This window comes from Chiloscyllium punctatum, chromosome 15 (assembly GCF_047496795.1).
Source record: "Chiloscyllium punctatum isolate Juve2018m chromosome 15, sChiPun1.3, whole genome shotgun sequence".
NCBI classification, from domain to species: Eukaryota; Metazoa; Chordata; class Chondrichthyes; order Orectolobiformes; family Hemiscylliidae; genus Chiloscyllium; species Chiloscyllium punctatum.
Genome location: NC_092753.1, coordinates 32,478,753 through 32,501,601, shown reverse-complemented (window position 1 = coordinate 32,501,601; position 22,849 = coordinate 32,478,753). Strand labels below are relative to the sequence as shown.

The 22,849-nt window shown below is 42.8% G+C and overlaps 1 protein-coding gene across 6 annotated transcripts in view; it reads right to left on the bottom strand.

Annotated features, from left to right (window-relative positions):
- cnksr2a (connector enhancer of kinase suppressor of Ras 2a) overlaps positions 1-22,849 on the bottom strand; it is a 496,755-nt gene that overhangs the window by 277,777 nt on the left and 196,129 nt on the right. For all 6 annotated transcript variants that reach the window (XM_072584887.1, XM_072584893.1, XM_072584891.1 and 3 more), the window contains exon 7: positions 7,157-7,216. In XM_072584887.1, the coding sequence (XP_072440988.1) occupies positions 7,157-7,216 (60 nt within the window). The remainder of the gene's footprint in view (positions 1-7,156; positions 7,217-22,849) is intronic.

Below are 22,849 nucleotides of genomic sequence, written 5' to 3'. Positions count from 1 at the left end.
TACATTGTGTAATTATTGGTATACATCTCACCTCTGACCTTATATCGGAGGAAGGTCATTGATGAAGCAGCTGAAGATGGTTGTCACGAGGATACTTCCATGAGGAACTCTTGGAGCTGAGATGAATGAGCTCCGACAACCACAGCCATCTTTCTTTGTGCTTGGAATGACTCCAACCAGTTGAGTTTTTTCCCTGATTCCTATTCACTACAATATCCTTACAGCTCCTTGATGCCACACTCAGTCAAATGTTGTCTTGATATCAAGGACAGTCACTTTCACCTCAGCTCTGGAGTTCAGTTCTTTTGTCCATATTTGGAACAAGTAATGAGATCAGGAGCTGAGTGACCCGGGCTTTTCACGGATCATCCCAGCTTGATTATAATGGTAGAGTGGAGCATATTCCAGGCCATCAGGTTATGTAAGAAAATAATTCTGCAGTTTGTGATTGTCAACAACACCTCATGGACACTTAGTTTTGCATTGCTGTATCTGTTCAAAATTTGACATACTGATAGTACCACAAAACAAGAAGTGTATCCTCAATGTGAAGATTAAACCTTTGTCTCCAAGATGATTCCTATTGATTTTGTCATGCACAGACACATCCATCACAGGTATATTGGTGAGGATGAGGTCAAATAGGTTTCTCTCTCTTGCTGGCTCCTCACCACCAAAGATTAGCAGCTAAATCCTTTATGACTCAACTAACTTGGTCAGTAACGATGCTACCAAACTACTCTTGGTGATGGACATTGAAGTCCCTCCTCAAAATATATTCTTCACTCTGACACCCTTGCTGATGGGACAAGATGTGGTGGTGGTGGTGACTGGGTCATTATTTGTAATGCATTAATCCATGTGATTATGTCAGTCTGTTGCTTAACTAGTTTGTGGGACTCCTGTTCCAAATTTGGCACAAACTTCTCGGTGTTGTAAAGGAGGGCTTGCAGAGTTGACAGGGAATTGTCATTTCTGGTGTCTCGGTTAATACTGGCTACTCTGTCCAGTTTCAGTCAAATGTTCACACAGCTTACTTTTGTGTTTTGAAAAAGTGACAGAGAATTGGTCAGGGCAATGCAGTTGATGTGGTGAACGTGGACTTCCAAATGGCATGGTAATAACGTGCCATAAGTGGCTTGTCAGCACAGACAAAACACACACAAAGAAGTGGAGAGCAGCAGCAGAATATGAAAACGACCGATGAGAAGAAACAGAGCAATGAGCCATGAATGTTTGGAAGAAGGTATGTATTGCGGTTCTTCCGGGACAAGCCCAGGACAGTCACATTTCCTAATCTATAATGAGTTGAGAATGTCAGGCACTATTTCAAAATTTGCAAATGACAAAACAGAAGGGGAAGTAGTGTGAACTGTGAGGATTTCAAGAGGAGACAGGCAGGCAAGGGGAATGGATGACAGCATGGCAGAAGATATGTCATGATATAAAGTGATATATTTTGACAGGAAAGCTATGAGAAGCAATCTAAAACAAAGGATGCAATTCTAAAAGTGGTTTAAGATCACAGGAACTTGTGGTATGAGTGTACCAATTTCTCTAGGTGGCACAGCCAGTTGAGAAAGTAGTTCATAACATGAACAGGATCCTGAGTTCCAGTCCTCAGGAAGGATGTGCAGGAAGTGCTGCTGGAAAGACTGTCAAGAATATTTTCAGAGAAAAGGGACCTCAGTTGCCTGGGTAGATTAGCAAAGTTGGGTGCTGTTTTCCTTAGAGAAGATTCTTTAATGATGTGTTTGAATATGTGGGGTCTAGACATAGTTGAGATATAAAACTTATTCCCATTTGATGGAAAAATCATGAATCAGAGGACACTGTATGGCAAAATAAAAAGCAGGAAAATGTCTAATAATTCAGCTAGTACATTGAATCTGGAATACAATGCATGAGATTGTGGGGTGCCACATTCAATCTTGAATTTCAAAGGGATTACCTGAAGAGGAAAAAATAGTCAGATATACTGAGACAGGGCACAGTCACAAGGGCTGGAAACCTCATTCTGTTCTGTAAATATTCTATGACTCTGTTACCTTTTTAATTTGAGCAGCTCTTGTGGTCAGAGTTTGGAGACTAAGCTAGTTCTAAAGGCAAGCATATGTTGACTGCAAGGAACACTTGCACTCTTGTAGCCATGATGAGACTGGTGCAAATAATCCACAGACATTCTTCAGGATAAGGTGCCTCTTCAATTATGCATTTGAAAAAAGTCTGTGAAATGACAGCTTATTGCAAGGTAGCAAGAATTCTGGGACAAAATCTAAAACCTCATATCTTAACATCCGTTTCTGGAACCTTGTAAAGCTGGTGAACTCAAGCAGCTATTTCACAAAATCACAAACTCATACAGCCAGGAATGAGGCTATTTGATCAAGTGTGCCAGTGTCAGCTCACTGAAAGAGATACCAACTAGTCTCACTTCCCCCTATTCTTTTCCCAGACATCTGCAAATCTCTCCTTAAGTATTTATCTAATTTCCGTTCAGAAGCCAATTGAATAATTTACTGTTTTCCCTGGAACATCGGAGGTTGAGGGATAACCTTATAGAGGTTTATAAAAGTGGAGTCGCAGGTCAATAAGGTAGTAAAGAAAGTGTTTGGTATACTTTCCTTTTATTAGTCATGTTGCAGCTGTACAGGAAATTGGTTAGGCCACTTTTGGAACACTGTGTGCAATTCTGATTCCCCTGCTATAGGAAGGACGTTGTGAAATTTAAAAGGATTCAGAAAAGATTTACAAGGACGTTGCCAGGGTTGGAGGGAGTGGCTGAATAGGCTGGGGCTGTTTTCCCTAGAATGCTGGAGGCTGAGGAATAACCTCCTAGAGGTTTATAAAATCATGAGGGGCATGGATAGGGTAAAATAACAAGGTCTTTTCCTGGATTGGGGAACACAGAACTGACGGCATAGGTTTAGGGTGAGAGAGGAAAGATTTAAAAGGGACCTAAGGGGCAACTTTTTCACGCAGAGGGTAGTACATGTATGGAATGGGCTAGCAGAGGAAGTGGTGGAGGTTGGTACAATTACAACATTTAAAAGGCATCTGGATGGGAATTTGAGTAGGAAGTGTTTAGAGGGATATGAGCCAAGTGCTGGCAAATGAGACTAGATTAGGTTAGGTTATCTGGTTGGCATGGATGAGTTGGAGCGAAGGATCTGTTTCCACGCTGGATGTCTCTATGGCTCTATGATTCCCAGACATTTGGGCAGTGCATTCCCAATCATCGTAATGAGCTAAGCTCAAAATAAGTTTCTCCACGTTTCATCCTCCACTTCACAGTGCCATAATTTTATGAGAGGAATGATCTGATTTGTCCATTCAAGATAATTCTACCAACATTTTAAATAATTGTTTTGTTTTTATTTACAACTGTTAATTGATCAGGAAAAGCATCAATTTCCATTTTTGTAAAAATTATTATTCAAGTGACTGCACAACTCCTGATTCCTGATGAAGGGTTTTTGCCTGAAACATCGATTTTCCTGGTCCTAGGAGGCTGCCTGACCTGCTGTTCTTTCCCAGCAACACACTCTCGACTCTAATCTCCAGCATCTGCAGACCTCATCTTCGCTTGACTCTACAACTGATCAGGCAGCATCCAAGGAACAGGAGAATCGATGTTTCCGGCATCAGCCCTTCTTCAGGAATGAGGAAAGTGTGTCCAGCAGGCTAAGATAAAAGGTAGGGAGGAGGGACTTGGGGGAGGGGCGTTGGGAATGCGATAGGTGGAGGGAGGTCAAGGTGAGGGTGATAGGCCGGAGTGGGGTGGGGGCGGAGAGGTCAGGAAGAAGATTGCAGGTTAGGAAGGCGGTGCTGAGTTCGAGGGATTTGACTGAGACAAGGTGGGGGGAGGGGAAATGAGGAAACTGGAGAAATCTGAGTTCATCCCTTGTGGTTGGAGGGTTCCCAGGCAGAAGATATGGGGCTCTTCCTCCAACCATCGTGTTGCCATGATCTGGCGATGGAGGAGTCCAAGGACCTGCATGTCCTTGATGGAGTGGGAGGGGCAGTTGAAGTGTTGGGCTACGGGGTGGTTGGGTTGGTTGGTCCGGGTGTCCCAGAGGTGTTCTCTGAAACGTTCCGCAAGTAGGCGGCCTGTCTCCCCAATATAGAGGAGGCCACATCGGGCGCAGCAGATGCAATAGATGATGTGTGTGGAGGTGCAGGTGAATTTGTGGCGGATATGGAAGTGTCCCTTGGGGCCTTGGAGGGAAGTAAGGGGGGAGGTGTGGGCGTAAGTTTTGCATTTCTTGCGGTTGCAGGGGAAGGTGCGGGAGTGGAGGTTGGGTTGGCGGGTGTTGTGGACCTGACGAGGGAGTCACTGAGGGAGTGGTTTTTTCGGAACGCTGATAGGGGAGGGGAGGGAAATATGTCCCTGGTGGTGGGGTCCGTTTGGAGGTGGCGGAAATGACGGCGGATGATACGCTGGACATGGAGGTTGGTGGGGTGGTAGGTGAGGTCCAGTGGGGTTCTGTCCTGGACAGAACCAGGGCAGAACCCCACTGGTCCTCACCTACCACCCCACCAACCTCCAAGTCCAGCGTATCATCCGCCGACATTTCCGCCACCTCCAAACGGACCCCACCACCTGGGACATATTTCCCTCCCCTCCCCTATCAGCGTTCCAAAAAGATCACTCTCTCCGTAAATCCCTTGTCAGGTCCACAACACCCACCAACCCAACCTCCACTCCCGGTACCTTCCCCTGCAACCGCAAGAAATGCAAAACGTGCGCCCACACCTCCCCCTTTACTTCCCTCCAAGGCCCCAAGGGACACTTCCATATCCGCCACAAATTCACCTGCACCTCCACACACATCATCTATTGCATCCGCTGCGCCCGATGTGGCCTCCTCTATATTGGGGAGACAGGCCGCCTACTTGCGGAACGTTTCAGAGAACACCTCTGGGACACCCGGACCAACCAACCCAACCACCCCGTAGCCCAACACTTCAACTGCCCCTCCCACTCCATCAAGGACATGCAGGTCCTTGGACTCCTCCATCGCCAGACCATGGCAACACGACGGTTGGATGAAGAGCGCCTCATCTTCCGCCTGGGAACCCTCCAACCACAAGGGATAAACTCAGATTTCTCCAGTTTCCTCATTTCCCCTCCCCCCACCTTGTCTCAGTCAAATCCCTCGAACTCAGCACCGTCTTCCTAACCTGCAATCTTCTTCCTGACCTCTCCGCCCCCACCCCACTCCGGCCTACCACCCTCACCTTGACCTCCCTCCATCTATCGCATTTCCAACACCCCTCCCCCAAGTCCCTCCTCCCTACCTTTTACCTTAGCCTGCTGGACACACTTTCCTCATTTCTGAAGAAGGGCTGATGCCCGAAACGTTGATTCTCCTGTTCCTTGGATGCTGCTTGACCTGCTGTGCGTTTCCAGCAACACATTTTCAGCTCTGATCTCCAGCATCTGCAGTCCTCACTTTCTCCTCTACAACTGATCAACCTTATATAATGAAAATGTGTACTAGTCTGTTTTAAAGATTAACTTCCCCAGGATTTAAATCAAGCATAAAAACAGAATTCTCAGTCACTAAAATATATGATAGAAATCAGAGTTGTCTCTCCACTTCCCTACAAATACACATGGTCTCAAGTTAAAAATCCAAATTTAAGGAAGGAGCATTTCTGAAAGAAATTAAATATTTTCCATTTCAAGTGTGTTGAATAAAATGTGTAGGCCACTCAACCCCTCAGGTTTAGTTCCCTATTTAATTAGAACATCTCTATTCTGTAACCTCAAACAAATATTCACCCTTTTGATCCATATTCCAGAATATCCTTGACTTATAAACCTATCAGGATGTCAAATTTGAAAATTTCAATTGCCTCAGCCATGGAAAAGGAACTTCAAATTTTCCCTACTCTTTCTGTGAAACAGGGCTTTCTGGATTCAGTTTGAACCCTAATTTTAACATTTTGTGCTCCTGTCTAGATTCTCCCACTAGTAGAAATACGTTGTCGCCATTGGGTGTTTTTAATAATTTAAGCATGTCCATTAAATCAACTTACAAAATTCTAAACTTCACAGCACAATACTTCATTAGTTAATCTAAAGTAAGTGGGTGCTTTATTGAATGTTCCACCTTCTTTCCACATACACCCCAACATCATTGGATTGAATATCACCACAGAACTAATATTGGTATACACAGTTACTCAAATTGTATATTAATAAGTGATTGCTGCTAAAAACATTATTTTGCTATATCTTTTGAGTTAAGTTAACTGCAGAGAAACAAGAAGTTGTGATACAAATAAAATGTCTTCCGAATTAGAACATGCAAATCTTTAAAATTTAGTCCAGAGGCCTAATTCTCTTCAAAAGTATCAAGGTACTAAACCAGTGTTCATTCTTCTGTCTTCCTCAAAAGGTGGCAGGCATCAGGATTGGTGAATCAAACAATAATCCAGGTTTTCATGCAAAAGTACTATCAGTTAGATCAATGCAACTGATCACATGCAAGGGAAAACCACTCATTCATTAACTCAATAGAGTCCTATGGTTTTTTTTTACTTTTAGTTCTGTCCATTATTCAGCCATCTGGACACAAAGCTATGAGGGTTATGCATCTGCCCTTAGCTAATACAAAATAATTTACAATAACAAATTTCTTAATTTTCTTTGGGTAGCACCAGCTGTGTACAATTCCCATAGCCAAGAAGAGTTATTTACATGCCATCAATCAAGGTTAGATTTGGATCTAATTTATAGCATTTGGAGAATATTTGTTAACACACTGCAAAACTTTGGTTCTCAATGTTGATCAAAGCATGTTTCTCAATTTAAATGAAACCACATTTCATGTTCGGATACTTGAATAGAATCAATAACCATGATGACACCTATGCCTAGCAATGGCTGAAAATATTTGAAATTTATAATAATCAATTCTTCCTCTGAATTAAACATCTATTTTACCTAGACAAAGTTTTAAAATTAGTTATCATTTATCACGATACCAGAAAGTCTAACTCATCAATCCCTGTTCAGTATCCTTCCAAGTATTTCACTAGTATATCCAGATATTGTTTCAATATTTTGTTGTCATAGCTAAATAAAATTTATATATGCAATCTTCTATTGCTTGGTAATCAAAGGTCATTGGAGAATACAACTTACGTTCTCAGTTGTTCCAGTTATTACATGTAGACCATCATATGTTGATTTGATATACATTCCCTAGGGAAGATGGGAGAGACAAAGAAAGAGAAAAATATATAATATTTCCATAAGAATTTAGTTACTCTTATTCATAGCAGTTAAGAAAAGCTACAATAATCTAGTTTAAAATAAAACAGGTTGGATTAGGCTTCAATGCATAGTCTGTTGTGTTTCCAAAATTTCCATTTGACAATGACAAAGTGCATATCTTAAAAAGAATTGTTTTGTTATGATTGACCATAATGCAAGTCTTAACTTCACTGGCATTGAATTTACCTCTGCTGACATATTAACAGAGCTGCGAAAAATGGTTAAGGTAGATGTTGCAGTCTTACCAGTAAATGTCATAGGTACATGGACAGCAGTTCTAATCTTCTAGTAATTTGACATGTAAGTTCAGTAGAAAGATGGAGGTGACTTGAATATGTAAAAGTATTCTACAGGGATAGAATTTAATTTGCCTTTCAAAAACCTCAAAACTTGATCTTTTAAAAAAGCATTTAAAATAAACATAGCTCTCGCCATCAATCAGATAATTACAGTCATGGGAAGATATGGAGAATGTCCTGCCTATTCCTCAGAGTAATACTCCCTAAAATCAGCTTCTTGATGGTATTGGTGGTGAGGATGCCACTGCTGGATGGTGACTTGGACAAAGCTCTAATGGACATAGCTGGGTCCCGTAAACGGGCGGGATGTTGGGGAGGTTAAACATTGATTGAAATTGTAATATGGTTATGCAGGATGTTCTTCCAGACTGCTTATTTGGAAGTTTAAGACCTAAGTTAAAGAGGGAACATTTTTATCCCTGTACAGAGAAAAATGCTGATGACTATCACACATTACACTTTGAATGATTTAAGTAAGAAACAAAGTAATGTGAAACAGATTAATTGTCTAGGTCTCCCTCATATGTCCAACCCAACAGTCTAACTTGTGTACAGTTGCTATCATGCAATAAACACCACCTTGTTTGAAACAAGAACCTCTTCTCATTAGACTGACAAGTAGTTTTTCTCTACCCACTAGACTACATGGGCTACGTAGATCTCACCCTCAAAGGAAAATGGTGGCAACAAATCTAGCTTATGGTGACCAATAGTGGAGATAGCTCAGACATGGTGACCCTTGGTGAATAGCATGCCATCTAGCTTTTTTTCCAGCTGCCTGAGCCTCTAAGGTTCATGCATGAAAGTGTTTTCTGGAACCGCTGCCAGCAGCTGAGAGAGGGAAAGTTGGCGGTGAGCATTTATCACACGGCAAGGTGAGCAGCAAAGCGGATTCCAGTGAACTCAGAAAAACCTTTCAGATACAACTCTAAGATAATTAACAGTGCAGACAGCCAGCAGTTGGAAGAGATGAGCCCTCCAGAAGCCTGCAGTAGAGCAAAGGTTCAACAAGGCAGAATCCACAGCCATGGGGAAAGCACAGGGACAATATGATCTGGAAGCTACCTGGAGCCAGTATACTCACCACATTTAGCCATTAGAGATTACTGATGTTTAGTGATGATAAACTGCAGAAACAAATCAAGGTTCAGCCAAGAGACATTAGAGATGCTGTAAGTAAAGTTGAAATGCCTGGGAGGCAAGTAGAAAAAGTTGTTGAAAAATACAACGTGGGATGAGACAGCTAAAAGCACTCACAGCTCAGAGGAAATGCTGTCTGCACAACAGGCAGGTATCATGAGATATGACCACAGTAAAGGAAATCAAAAGCCACAGAAGTAATTTTAAAATAAGATGGCAGCACTGGGGACATCGCTAAACCAGAATTAAAGCAACGTAGGCACGATTTTGAAGCCAAGGCAGACAAAGTCTAACAGAAAAATATAAGGAGACCACTGAAGAACATAAAGAGACGGTGATCCAGCATTTAAATCATAGTGAAGGCAGGAAAATTCATTCAGACTGCAGACATCAAGACTCATCTAAGAAAGATCCATGAGGCAGTGGCCACTTTTATCTTTAGCGCCACAGGTAGTGAATAAAATCGAGCCTAATCCCTTCGGGGAATGGTGGACACCTTTTAGAGCCACAGGTACAGGGGTCAATTCAGGAAAACAGTTAAGAGGTAAAGAATCATCTTGGAAGCCACAAGCATTGGGATTCATTCAGTAAAGACCTTAAGAGGAGAGGAATTGTTTATTCAGCTAGAAAATAGGGAAAGCATCCATGTTGCTAATGAAAAGGTGGAAATCCTTCATTGTACTGTTAGAAAGGTAGGGATCCACCAGTTTGGCCACAAAAGGCAGGAATCCTCCATTTTGGGAGATTAAATACAGGGAATACCTCCAGTACAGCAGTACAAAACAACAACATTACTGTTCAACATAATTAAAATCATTAAAACATAGAGAACAAAGCAGCACTGTCATACTGCAGAACCGAATGTCTTTAAAAGAAGAAACATAACCAATCACATCAGGACGACAGAACAGCAGAAATAATATTGCCAGAAAGGTTTAATTTCAGAGAGGGGGCATTTTATTTTCCCTCATTCATGGGATGTGAGCTTCACAAACAGAACATATCTGGGCATTTTCTACATGGCCTGGGTGGATGACAGTGTTGTAGCTGTGTTGGAGTAACTTGGCTAGGGCTGTGGTGAGCTCAGGAGCATGTTTTCAGCACTCTGATGGGAATATTACCAAAGCCCTTGCAGTGTCCAGTGCCTTTAGATGTTTCTAGATGTCATGTCAAGTGAAGCAAATTTGTTGAAAACTGCCATCTACGTAGCTGGGGACCTCAAGGAGTTCAAGAGGGATCATCTACTTGGCATTTCTGGATGAAGATGGATGCAAATATTTCTGAACTAGTGTGTTGGGCTCCCCTCTCATTGAAAATGGGAATATTTGGGCTGCTTTCCCCCTCAGTTAGTTATTTAATTGTCCACCACCATCTACAACTCAGTGAAGTGATTAAGTCTGATTGGTTTGCTGTGGTATTGCATCGGTCTGTCTACTATATACTGCTATTGCTACTGACGTACAAATAGCCCTGTGTAGTAACATCATCAGGTTGACTCTTCATTATTAGTTGTGGTGCTGCTCCTGGTACACTTCACTGAACTGGGAAGAAGTCCCATCTAGATGTTGATGGTAGAGTGGAGGATATGCCAGACTATGAGATTACAGATTGTGCTGCAGTGCCATTCTACTGCTGTTGATGGCCCACAGTATCTCATGGAAGCTCAGATTTGAGATACTAGATATGTTTGAAGTCTGTTATAACTGCCCTTGACTGAAGCAGTATAAAATTTGCTGAAAGTGATTCTCAGTTGAGAGAAATGGATGGGGAAGATACTTAGCTGATGTCTGAAGTTAAACTGTAGAGTGATTACAGTTTTTGTTAAAGGAATATATCCCAGGTGACAAGTTTAAGATAACAAACAAAGGGTCTTGTGAAATGTGTACCAAAAGGTCCCGTTGAATAGAGGCAAAAAAATGCAGATGCTGTTTGTATAGAAAGGATTTAATAAGAAACATCTTTGTGAAATACTGATAGAAGCCTCCATAACAGGCTGGTCCAGAGTTTGGTATTCAGCATCAGATAGAAGGGAAGAGTTCAGACCACATCACTAAAGACCCCCAGGTAATTGTAGCCATGAGATCATGGGATGACCTCACACTGTCATTTGATATGTATGTCATCAATTAGTGACATGATTAGTTTGTAATAGCCAAGGACAGGCTAAATATAAACATATACAAACTATATGCTTCCCTTTATGGAGATGTCTCTCGAGGCTTTCCCCTTACCTTAGTTTGGAAAATAATAAACTCTTTGATGCTTGAAGTGAACCTGGGTATCAAGTGATTCATTCAGTCATTCTGCCACAACAATTTGGCATAGTCGGCCAGATCGGTGAAGCATGGACCACCAGCGGGCAGAGGGACCAGATTATGTGAGTACCCTGTGCTCATAGTGACCTGTAACCTCTGTTTGTTCAGTGTCTCCTCACAGTCTCCTATCTGAACCTGAAAAGGGTCCACTCTGCCTCAAAGGGCAGTCAGCAGTAAAGGAGTAAATGTTGCGACTTTGAGACATAGTCAGAGGCCACCTTGAGGCACACCTTGATTGAAAGGCAGGGATCCTCTTGGATGGTTAAAGTTAACTGGGAGACATTCCAAGTTACGCCTTGAGGGAAAGAGACTTCTGAAGGTTGTCACCTGTGTGTAGGGTTTTAACGGAAATGGATGGATTAGTGTGAGCCAGTAATCCCTGATATAGGGGTGTGCAGGCAGGATCCAAATCACACCTCGATGGAGGGGCAGGGGACCTCAGGGCTGCCACTTCCTAATCCTACAAATAAAACAGATAACAAAAAGATGGTCTTGGGAAAGAAGGAACTAGCCTGGGGATTGGAGGGATCCCTCACACAATTCCCAGAAAACATAAGAAACTAATTGGCCAAAAGATTAAAATGAGTTGGAACCCTCTGAGCCTACCCACCACACAAAGAGAATAGAGCAAAATAAGAAAAGATTGCCTTAACATTAGTGCTTCAAGCACATGTGGAATGAATAAAATGCATTCATCAATTAATAAGGAAACAAAAGATGGCCAAAGTAATGCCAGCTGTACCAGTATTACCAGTTGTTAAACTAAGGCCACCAGCCCTACCTCCGTAAGGGAATGGCAGAAATGAAACTGATTGGACCACAACAGGAGAAGAAGCTTTGTGGTGTGATGGTGGCTAAGGGGATGGGACTGTGTCATACGTATACATAGCTCCATTAAAATGGAATACATTCCCCAGTTCCAGGGGTAAGCAGAAGACCCAGAATAGTAGGATTGCCTGCCCGAGTGCAATACCACCAATACCCACCATTCCAGCCCAACCCACCCAGTGTGCATGACTTATGTGTCATTGTCACCTGGAGGCACGTTGAAGTTACCGGACAAGTTGACCACTCTAAAGCCTAGATATATTAACAAGATATTTTGGCAAAGGTTGAGCGAAATGCCTATTTGTGACGACCTGCGCAGCATGGATATTGCAGGATTTGTCTGTACAAAAATGCCAGAGACATACCGGACATGGCTGTTACAACCTCGTTAAGACAGAGCCTGGTGCCTTGACCTAACAGCAAGTACACACGTGCATGATCAAGCAGATCAGGTGCTTCGGGTAGATGCTAAAAACACAATGGGGGAAATTCCCATAAATTGGAATCTGGGCATGGGCATCTCTCAACAGAAAGGCAAGAATGCTATCGACCAAGGAAATCGGAAAGTTGAAGCCTTCCAAGCCCATAGTGGGATACCAAAGAAGTGAGCAGGCTGACAGAGTGAAAAGTGCGTGAGTGAGTGAATGAGTTTCAGTCAGTGACTGAGTGCTGTTTAATGGCCGGACCTGCTCATAAGCTGGATCTCCCCATTATCCTAGGTCTGACTTGGAGTCTCAACAACTCTCAATCCTCCAAATGAGATCACAAGGTGGACATTCTGGGATATGTGTTCCTGTGGGAAACAAATGATCCAAGCCAAGTATTTTAGTAAGAATATACTTATGTCAATAGACATCTCAGTAATGTTAAGCATGATACAGGTGACACTATACTATCTGATAATGCACCATGTTAGAAGAAATAGTGTTTACAGCATTAACAGTGAAACTACACAGTGCAGAAAAAACAGCTTTCAAGGTTTGCTACAAAAGCTTTGCGGCATAGGGGGTGTCAGATAACAGAGAATGTGTAAACATTTCTCATTAACAAATTGTCACTCTTCACACAAATGCATGTCCTGACCTCAGCCAGATTCCAATGGCAGGAGATATTAAACTGGTTACTGTTAACAGAGAATCGGCATGGTAAATAGCCAATCATGTCACAACTGTTCAAGAAGCAGCTAGTCTTAAAATCACATTGTCAAGGAAATGGACATTGTTGAGCAACAAGTCTTCAAAAAACTGATTAAAGGAAATTGAGTCGAAGATTTTATAAGGGTTCCTACATTCATAGTAGAATGCAAAATGGTAGGAGAGTATCATTTCATATTATGTATGAACTATTATCTATTAAACATATCTTACATAATATAATATAATATAATACAGAGTTGACATTAATATTTTCCACCCTTATCAAAAGTGAAGAATGTTCATAGTCAGACATGCTCATGACAAGAGTTGGCAAAGAGAAACAAATGAAGTGGAAGATAATAAGTCCCACTTAAGCTCATTGATGAATCTTTAACTCAAGTTGTTCAGCGTGGAGAACAAATTGTTATGGCAGCCCTCAGATCTGATGTCAGATGCTGGGAACACTCAAATTCAATTAGAATATTTCATTTCATCATCTTCCAAGAAAGGATCATTAGTACCAGTGCAAGGGCTCTTGCAAATTAAGGAACAATCTTCCAGTTGTATAATTAAGGAAACAAACGCATTGGGTTCACGAGTAAAGCAACCACAAGAAGTGAATAAAAGTGTCCAAGCTAACCAACAAGTTGAAGTTAAGTGTCTACATTGAGCACAGATTTACTGGAAAATTGAGAAGAACGATTTGTTTGCACAGCTTGAATATAGGGTGTATGCACGTCCATGATAGCCACTACTGACATGGGTAAAATGGTGGTGGAGTAGCAGTTCTGAGCCCGAGCTGGTTTGCTCCAGTGTCTTTTCTTTTCTTTTTTTTTGCTCTCTTTTCTTGTCCTTTTTTTTACTTTTTTTCTATTTTATTTTACTTGCCCCTTGCTGAAGGGCTTGATTGTGGTGATGGCATCGGCAGCAGTGAGTGAGCCCAGCAGCATGGACCCCAGTGGTCCCAGCAGCACCGAACTGAGTGAGTCCAGTAACATGGACCCCAGTGGTCCCAGGAGCACTGAACTGAGTGAGCCCAGCAACACGGACCCCTTTGGTCCCAGCAGCACCGAACTGAGTGAGCCCAGCAACACGGACCCCAGTGGTCCCAGCAGCACCGAACTGAGTGAGCCCAGTAACATGGACCCCAGTGGGCCCAGCAGCACCGAACTGAGTGAGCCCAGCCATGGACTCCAGTGGTCCCAGCAACATGGACCCAAGTGGGCCCAACAACATGGACCCGAGTGGGCCCAACAACATGTACCCAAGTGGGCCCAGCAGCAGGGACTCAAGTGGGCCCAGCAACACGGACCTGAGTGGGCCCATCAGCACCAAATTAAGTAAGCCCAGCAATACGAACCCAAATAGGCACAGCAGCACCGAACTGAGTGTGCCCAGCAACACAGACCAGAATGTGTCCAGTAGCATAGGAACAAATGAGCCCAGCAGCATAGACCCAAGTGGCCCAGTAGCATTGAACCGAATGGGCCCAGCAACACGAACACAAATTGGCCCAGCAACATGGACCTGAGTGGGCCCAGCAAAACGGATCCAAGTGGGCCTAGTAACATGGGCCCAAGTGGGGCCAGAAACACAGACCTGAGTGGGCCCAGCAACACGGACCCGGGTGGGCCCAGCAACACGGACTCGAGTGGGCCCAGAAACACTGACCCGAGTGGGCCCAGCAACACGGACCCAAGGGGGCCAAGCAACATGGACTCGAGTGGGCCCAGAAACACTGACCCGAGTGGGCCAAGAAACACGGACCCAAGGGGGCCAAGAAACACGGACTCAAGTGGGCCCAGCAGCATGAACTTATCGTGATGGTGTGGGAGGTGAGTTTGGGTTCCCAGTGGCTTCTGCATCCAGTGCAGATCCATGGAGGTGGCAGCAGAGACAAGTTGCCCAATAGATTTTTTGATTAAGCAGATAATTTCCCCTGTCATCCAAGATTCTGAAATCCTGCCACACAGTATTTAAATCACTAGAAGCCCAAATAAGTGAGCAACATCCATTTTTTTTCCAGATAACTGACAGATACTTCTCCATGTAAAAGCCATTATCCTTAATACAGCTTCCAGACAGCTGAGTTCACAGCTAATCCATTTTCATCACAAATCTAAAATACTTTACCAGGCAGTTACATCTCTTTTTATTATATCTGCAATCTCAATCTCAGATTTAAAATTAATAACTGACAGTGCTCATTACAATAACCTCCACTGCATTTTCCCCATATAGTAACTCCTCAACATATGCAACCTTAAGTTATGATTTCACATTCATTGCAAAGTGATTAATTTCCATAGTGATTTCAAGTCTTCCTAGTGCATGGTCAGCGGAGAGTTGATAGCTTGACAACTGTTCCTTGCAGGCCCTCCCTCTCTCCCTCTCCACTTGCAGCTTCGTGCTCTCTTCCATTCCCTTGCAGCCCATTGCTCTCTCTCTCTCTCACAATCATCCATATATTCTGGTTACCCCACTCCCCCAGTCCCATCTGACACCATGGTCCCTGTGTCCTCCTTACACAGTTGCAGGCTCCAAGTCCTTGCAACACTTTGTCTCCCCAGTAGTCTTTTGTGGCCTACCTGATTCTCTGACTCCTTTGCAACTTCCTTCTTTCCCACACAACAAACCTCTACCTGCTCAGGACTCAACAGGGAGATAGATGGCTGTCCAGGCAAAAGGCCACACCCACTCCCTCGATCATCCTGGTGTAGATAAAGGGCAGCTAAATCCTGGCCCTGTCCCCTCATCTCCACTGTCAGCCCCTACCCCTTCCTGGGCTCAGCAAAACACTGGCTTTCACATAAAATTCCATATAAAATTCTGAAATGGTGATATAGACTGATAGGACAGGCCTGTTTTATTGTGCCATAAAATTGTAGATTCTCCACAGCGTGGAAGAAGGCCATTTGGCCCATCAAGTCCACACCAATCCTCCATGGCTAATCCACCCAACCCATATAATGGGCAATTTAGCATGGCCAATGCACCTAACATGCACATCTTTGGATTGTGGGAGGAAACAGTAGGGAACCCATACAGACATGGGAAGAATGCGCAAAGACCAAACGGACAGTCGCCCGAGTGTGGAGCTGAACCTGGTTCCCTGGCACTGTAAGCCATCGTGCTGCCCAGATAAACTCATTTCTAGCAGACAGTCCGAGACATAAAAGTAACCGGAGGAAGGATTAGAGGAAATGGTAGAGAATCCTTTTCAGCAAGAGGGTGATGGGAGTCTGTAATTTAATCCTTGAAAGGTTGTATAGATAAAACCTTTCACTGTCTCTAACAGAAGTATAGGTCTGCACTCAAGGTGCTGTAACTATAACAAAAGTAACAGAAATCAAGGCTTGGAAAGTGGGATTAGGCTGGATGGTTGTGTCTTGGCTGACACAAGCTTGGGAGACTGAATGCCTTCCTTTTCGTCTGTAAATTTACATATTCTAATATAATGCTCTGAAAATGATTTTGCACAACTAATATCATTTGTCTTGATCTATTACCTAAAAAAAAATCCTTTGAACTTCGGAGATATATCTGGGTTTGCAAGGAGTAGATTCCTTATGCAAAGATAGAAAGAAAATTCATGATGGGGTGGATAATCTTAAATGTAAAATACTCACGTTTACCATCACATTTACTATTATGCAGCAACATTTTGCAAATTGTTCTGTCCTGACTTTATTTTGGCTTTCATGTGATGAGTAACTGTTTCTCTGAAAATCACCAGAAAGGTGGCTGTGTTCTAACGCTTTAATGAATGCGACAGAGAATGGGCAGTGCTACAAAAGCAAGTTGCAAAACTCATTGCACCAGCAAAATTCACAAATCTATTCTATCTTTAAGCTACAGTATCATGTGTGAACAGATTGAATTGCCTTTAGAAGCCTAAATCACAGAAGACAGGTTTATCAGCCAATATACTGGCGTTCAGTCAACTAAATTGAATTTGCAAATATGAAAATCTTTCATCCAAACACTGCAGAGATAATTTTCGTAAAATAGTTTAAAAATAGATTGCTACCCTGAACATTAAAATGCAGTTACACAAATCAAACATCATAATGAATCATACATAGTTACAACGCACGAGGAAGCCATTCCAACTGTCATGTCTATGCCAACTCTCTGGATGAGCAATTCAGTTGGTCCCACTTTTCTTTCCTGCACGTGTTTTCTCCTCAGCTGCTTATCCCATTCCCTTTTGAAAGCAGTGAGTGCTTTTCCTTCTGCCAGTCTCTCAGGCACTGTATTACACACCCCAACCATAAGGATGTCACTTTTGATTCTTTTACCAAGCATCCTCTGGTTCTACACCAATCCATCTTTTTGACCAGCTTTCATCTAACTAATCTCTGAAAACCTGGTGTGTTTTTGAGTGCCTTGATAAAATTTCCTATTCTAAGATTAGTATTTTCATGTAAAACAATGTTCATTTCTAGTCAAATAGTTTTGAAGTAAATGAAGCACAACTTGCCTTGACCAGTCTTAACAAAAGATTAATTACTTTTCTTTTTTAAAACATGTATAAGTATCAAAATGGTCATGGAGAATGCATTAGTTGTAGAACACAGAAACTAGCAGCAGAAGTAAGCCACCTGGCCCTTCAAGCCTGCTCTGTCATTTAGTATGATCATGGCAGATACTTTATCTCAATGTCACATTCATACTTTCTCTCCATAGCCTTAGATGCCTTTAATATCCAAACATGTGCCATCTCTTTCTTGAATATACTTCACAACTTGACCTCCACAGCCTTCCATGAGAGTGAATTCCACAAGTTAACCACCCACTGAGTAAAGAAATGTTTTCTTAGCTTAGTCGTAAATGGCCTATCTCGTAGCCTGAGACTGCGTCACCAGGTTTTAGATTCGTCACCCAGGGGCAATATCCGCCCTACATCTAGTCTGTTGAACACTTTGTTAGAGCTTTTTATGGTTCAGTCAGGTCCCCTCTCATCCCTCTAAACTCTAAAGAGTACAGAGCCAGATGAACCAATGTGTCCTCATAGGACAGTCCTGCTATCCCCAGTATCAGCATAATGAACCTCTGCTGCACTCCCTCTTTGGCAAGCATTTCCTTTCTTAGGGAGAGAGACTAAAACTATAATACTCCTCAAGGACCTGTATAACTGCAGTAAGACATCTTTACTTCTGAATTCAAATCCTTTTGCAATAAAGGCCAACATACAAGTTATGTACAAGGACCCCCAGATCACTTTGTACATCCACACTTCCCAGTATATCACCATGTAAATAATACTCTGCCTTTCTGTTTTGGATACTGAAGTGGACAATCTCACATTGATCCATGTTATACCGTATCTGCCACAAGTTTTCCTCCACACACAACATGTCGCGATCACCCCGAAGCCTCCTTGCATACTCCTCACAACTCAAATGCCCACCATTTTTATATCATCAGCAAACTTGGAAATGTTGGATTTTGTTCCCCTGCCCAGGTAACATTATATGTTATGAAGAATGATGCTGGAAAAGCACAGCAGGTCATATAGCATCCAAGGTGCAGGAGAGTCGACGATTTTGGCATCAGGAATGTGGGGTGGGGAAGGGGGCTGAGAGATAACTAGGAAGGTGGGAGTGGGGCTGAGGGGAAGATATCTGGGAAAGCAATAGATGAAGGTGGGGGATGATGTTAGGTTGGAGGGGAGGGTGGAGCAGATAGGTGGGAAGGAAGATGGACAGGTAGGACAGTTCAAGAGGGCGGTGCCGAGTTGGAGAATTGGATTGGGGATGAGGTGGAGGGTGGGGAGATTTGTAAATAGTGTTTTTCCAGCACCACACTTTTTGACTCTGAATCTTCAGCATTGGCAGTTCTCACTTTCTCCTGAGGTAATATTATATGCAATATGAGACACTGGAAACTGTATTACATCTTACACTACGTGCTTTTTTTGAATCTTTATTTAATAAAATTCCTGAACCACATATTTATGGTTATCTTGTTTGTAAATAAAGGCTTTTCCCCACTCGAGTCCCATTTCCTGGATTTGGTGATACAGTTCCAGAGGAATTTGACCTCAGACAAATATCCATTCTTGACATACAATCCTAGAGCATACTGGTGGGCTACTGGACTGGGAGATCTACATAGCAGAACACACCCCTGTTCTCATTTAATATGTTTTAATGAAGCTTATTCAATGTTTTGATAGCGTAACCAGGTCAGCTCTTCCTATACATTAACATACATCTACTAGTGCAAATGTATTTTGTCAATATCATAAATTCCATCCAATACAATCACTTATTAAACATATGTACCATGTACCACAGAATCAGTGAGTTCACACAGATGTACAGCACGGAAACAAACTCTTCGGTCCAACTCATCCATGCTGACCAGACATCCTAAATTAATATAGTCCCATTTGCCAGCATTTGGCCCACATTCCCCTAAATCCTTCCTATTCATCCAGATACTTTTTAAATGTTGTAATTGTATCAGCCTCCACCACTTCCTTTGGCAGCTCATTCCATACACACACCACCCTCTGTGTGAAATAGTTGCCTCTTACGTCCCTTTTAAATCTTTCTCCTCTCACCTTAAACTATGCCCTCTAGTTTTAGACTCCCCAAACCCAGACATTGCCTATTTATCCTATTCATGCCCCTCATGATTTTATAAACCTCTATAAGATCACCTCTCAGCCTCTGACACTCCAGGGAAAACAGCCCCAGCCCATTCAGCCTCTCCCTATAGCTCAAACCCTCCAACCCTGGCAACATCCTTGTAAATCTTTGCCATGTGTAGAAAATTGAACATTCTACTTGGTAAGATGTTAAAAATAAAACAATGGGAGCCAAAACTAAAAGATGCAAAAGTTATCAATGTGGAAGTAGAGAGAATAAGAAATTGTAGATCCAAGTTTCGTTTTACAACAAATGAATAGTTGTTCGTTGATATACAGGATCTCCATAAACATTGATATTGAAGATCAGTATTTCTGTACAACATAGGAAGAAGTGAGGGCTGCAGATACTGGAAACCAGAGTTTAGATTAGAGTGGTGCTGGAAAAGCACAGCAGGTCAGGCAGCATCCGAGGAGCAGGAAAATCGATGTTTCGGGCAAAAAGAACTTCATCAGCCCTTCTGCACAACATTCGCATTCTCCTCACAACTGGTAGAAACCATTCTTTCCAGGACACCCTGGTGCATCTCTTACTCACTCCAAACAATCCCTCCCTTAATCCCACAATATCTTCCTCTGTACAGGAGAAACAATCTACGCTCCTTGTTTCTTGGATGAAACAAGAATTTATTCAAACTTTTTGAACTTATTATACTTTATTCACTATTCAATGAACATAGGTTCTGAAGAAAACTCATATTGAACTCAAAGTGTTAACTCTCTTTCTCTCTCTGCACAGTGGTGCCAGATCTGCTGAGTTTCTCCAGCTCTTTCTGGTTTTATTTGAGATAGAGTTAAACCAGATGCAGACAAATAAATGATAAAACAAATCAAAGTACAGTAGTGAAAAATAAAGCGACAGAAGGAAAGGTGAAAAAAATCTGAAAACTTAGAATTTTATTTTCTGAAAATTTCTGAAAGCAATTCCGAGATGTTGGAATGAATTTCAATGATGCAGATGGCTAGAGATTTGTTGGAGCCGCGTAGACTGCAGTTATATGTTGGGACCATGTGGAAACCTGAATGCTGCTGACTCCATGGGAAGTGCCTGGGAAATTGAATTTTCTGTTGGACAATTTCCCTATTCCCTATCCTCTGAAAGAGTCCATTAATGTTGGCGAATTTGGAGAGTTCTGACCACTAAAGCCTAATAGTTACTCACAAAATGTTTGAGGATTAAATAGCTACTCTAACTCTTGGCAACTATGAACTACACCTCTCCACCATCCACCCCCGATGCCTGCCCCACATCCCCCCTAAACAGCATCTCACATCCAGAGCATGACCCCAACCTTGCCCAATTCAGATCTCCCATCGCACACTGTTGGACGCTGGCTATGGTCCTGATAATTTTATACCACAAAACACTGACTGTTGGAAAAAGAGACATGGTTTCCACACCGATTCTCTCTGCTGCCGGACTTGTGGATATCTGGATGGGTTCCTAACAGCAGGCCCCAGTCCAGGAATCTCTAGTGCGAAAGCTACTGATAGTTAAATGGGTAATGTTTAATCACTTCAGGATGTGCTGCACAGTCAGAAGGCATGTGTGTTCATGACTGTGCAATGTTCACCACCATTCTCAACCCACAGACACTGAAGCAGTTTGTGTTCACATGTAATGAGATCTAGACAACATCCAGGTTTGGGCTGAAAATGGCAGATAACTTTCCTACCACACAAGCACCAAAGACAAAGAAGCCAACCACTGCCCCTCGACAATGAATGGTATAGCTGAATTTCACCTATCGATGTCCTGGACTTACCATCAACCAGAAGCTGAACTGAACATGCCCTATAAATCATGTCAAGAGTGTGGTGCTGGAAAAGCACAGCTCCCTCACCTTCATCCACCTATCACTTTCCCCGCAACCCCAGCCCCTCCCATTTATCTCTCAGTCCTGATCCTCATTCCTGATGAAGGGCTTATGCCCGAAGCGTTGATTCTCCTGTTCCTTGGATGCTGCCTGACCTGCTGTGCTCTTTCAGCAACACACACTCTCGACTCTGATCTCTAGCATCTGCAGTCCTCCCTTTCTCCATATAAATAATGTGCCTACTACAGGAGGTCAGAGGCAGGGAATCCTGTGACAAATGACTCACCTCCTCACTTCCCAAAGCCTTGCCAGCATTGCCAAGGCACAAGCCAGGAGATGGGATTTTTAAAAACCTGCCCAGGGGAATACAGCTCCAACTACACTCAAGAAGGTCGATATCATTCAGGAAAATACAGCCCACTTGATTTATACCACATCGACCATATTCAACATTCACTCCATCCACCACCAATGCACAGTGACAGCTGAACATACCAGTTAAAATACACACTGTGACAACTCATCAAGGCTCTTCTAAATCTGAAGCCTCCATCACCTAGAAGGACATGGGCAGCAGATACCTGTAAACATAATCAACTCCAGGTTTCGTGCCATGCCACACACTATCCTGACCTGAAAGTATATTGCCATACCCTCACTGTCACTGGGTCAAATCCCTGGAACTCCCTCCCCAACAGCACTGTAGGTGCTTCTACAACAAATAGACAGCAACAGTTCAGGAAGGCAACTTACCATCTCCAGGGCAATTGTGATTGACAAGAAATGCTGGCCTATCCAGTGATACTCACATCCCATTAATAAATACAAAACTTCCGGGATTACGTTAGAGCCCGGGTGTCCTTGGAGAAGGAGCACGCGGTGTCCACCAACACCCTGGAGTTGTTCAGGGAGAGGTGGGCGCCGCAGGGAGTGGAGTGCATAATTTCTCCCTCCAACTCCATTTTGACTTAGTCCCTACCCTCCCCTTCACTGTTTTGATTACACAGCATTGCCCTTTGATGTGAAGGGCAGCGCTTGTCACTGGCCACCTGGGTGTTTTTCATATCTTCCTGGTGGTGGAAATTGAATAAAGATTCGTGCACTTTGTGTCTTTCACTGTGTCTCACACCTGCACACACACACCATGGGTGCTGGGGAAAAATAAGCACTACCGCAGTTAGGCGGTAGTGTGGGGGTTAAAAAAAAAGGAGAGAAAAAAAAGGAAAAAATAAATAAATACAAAACAAAATAAAAAACACATTGGCAGTAAAGAACTTGAAGGTTCAGGGGTCAGGGGTCATGGAAAGCACTGTCTACATACAATTCTTTTTTATTGCAAGCGCATTAATAGTTAATTCCAACAATGCT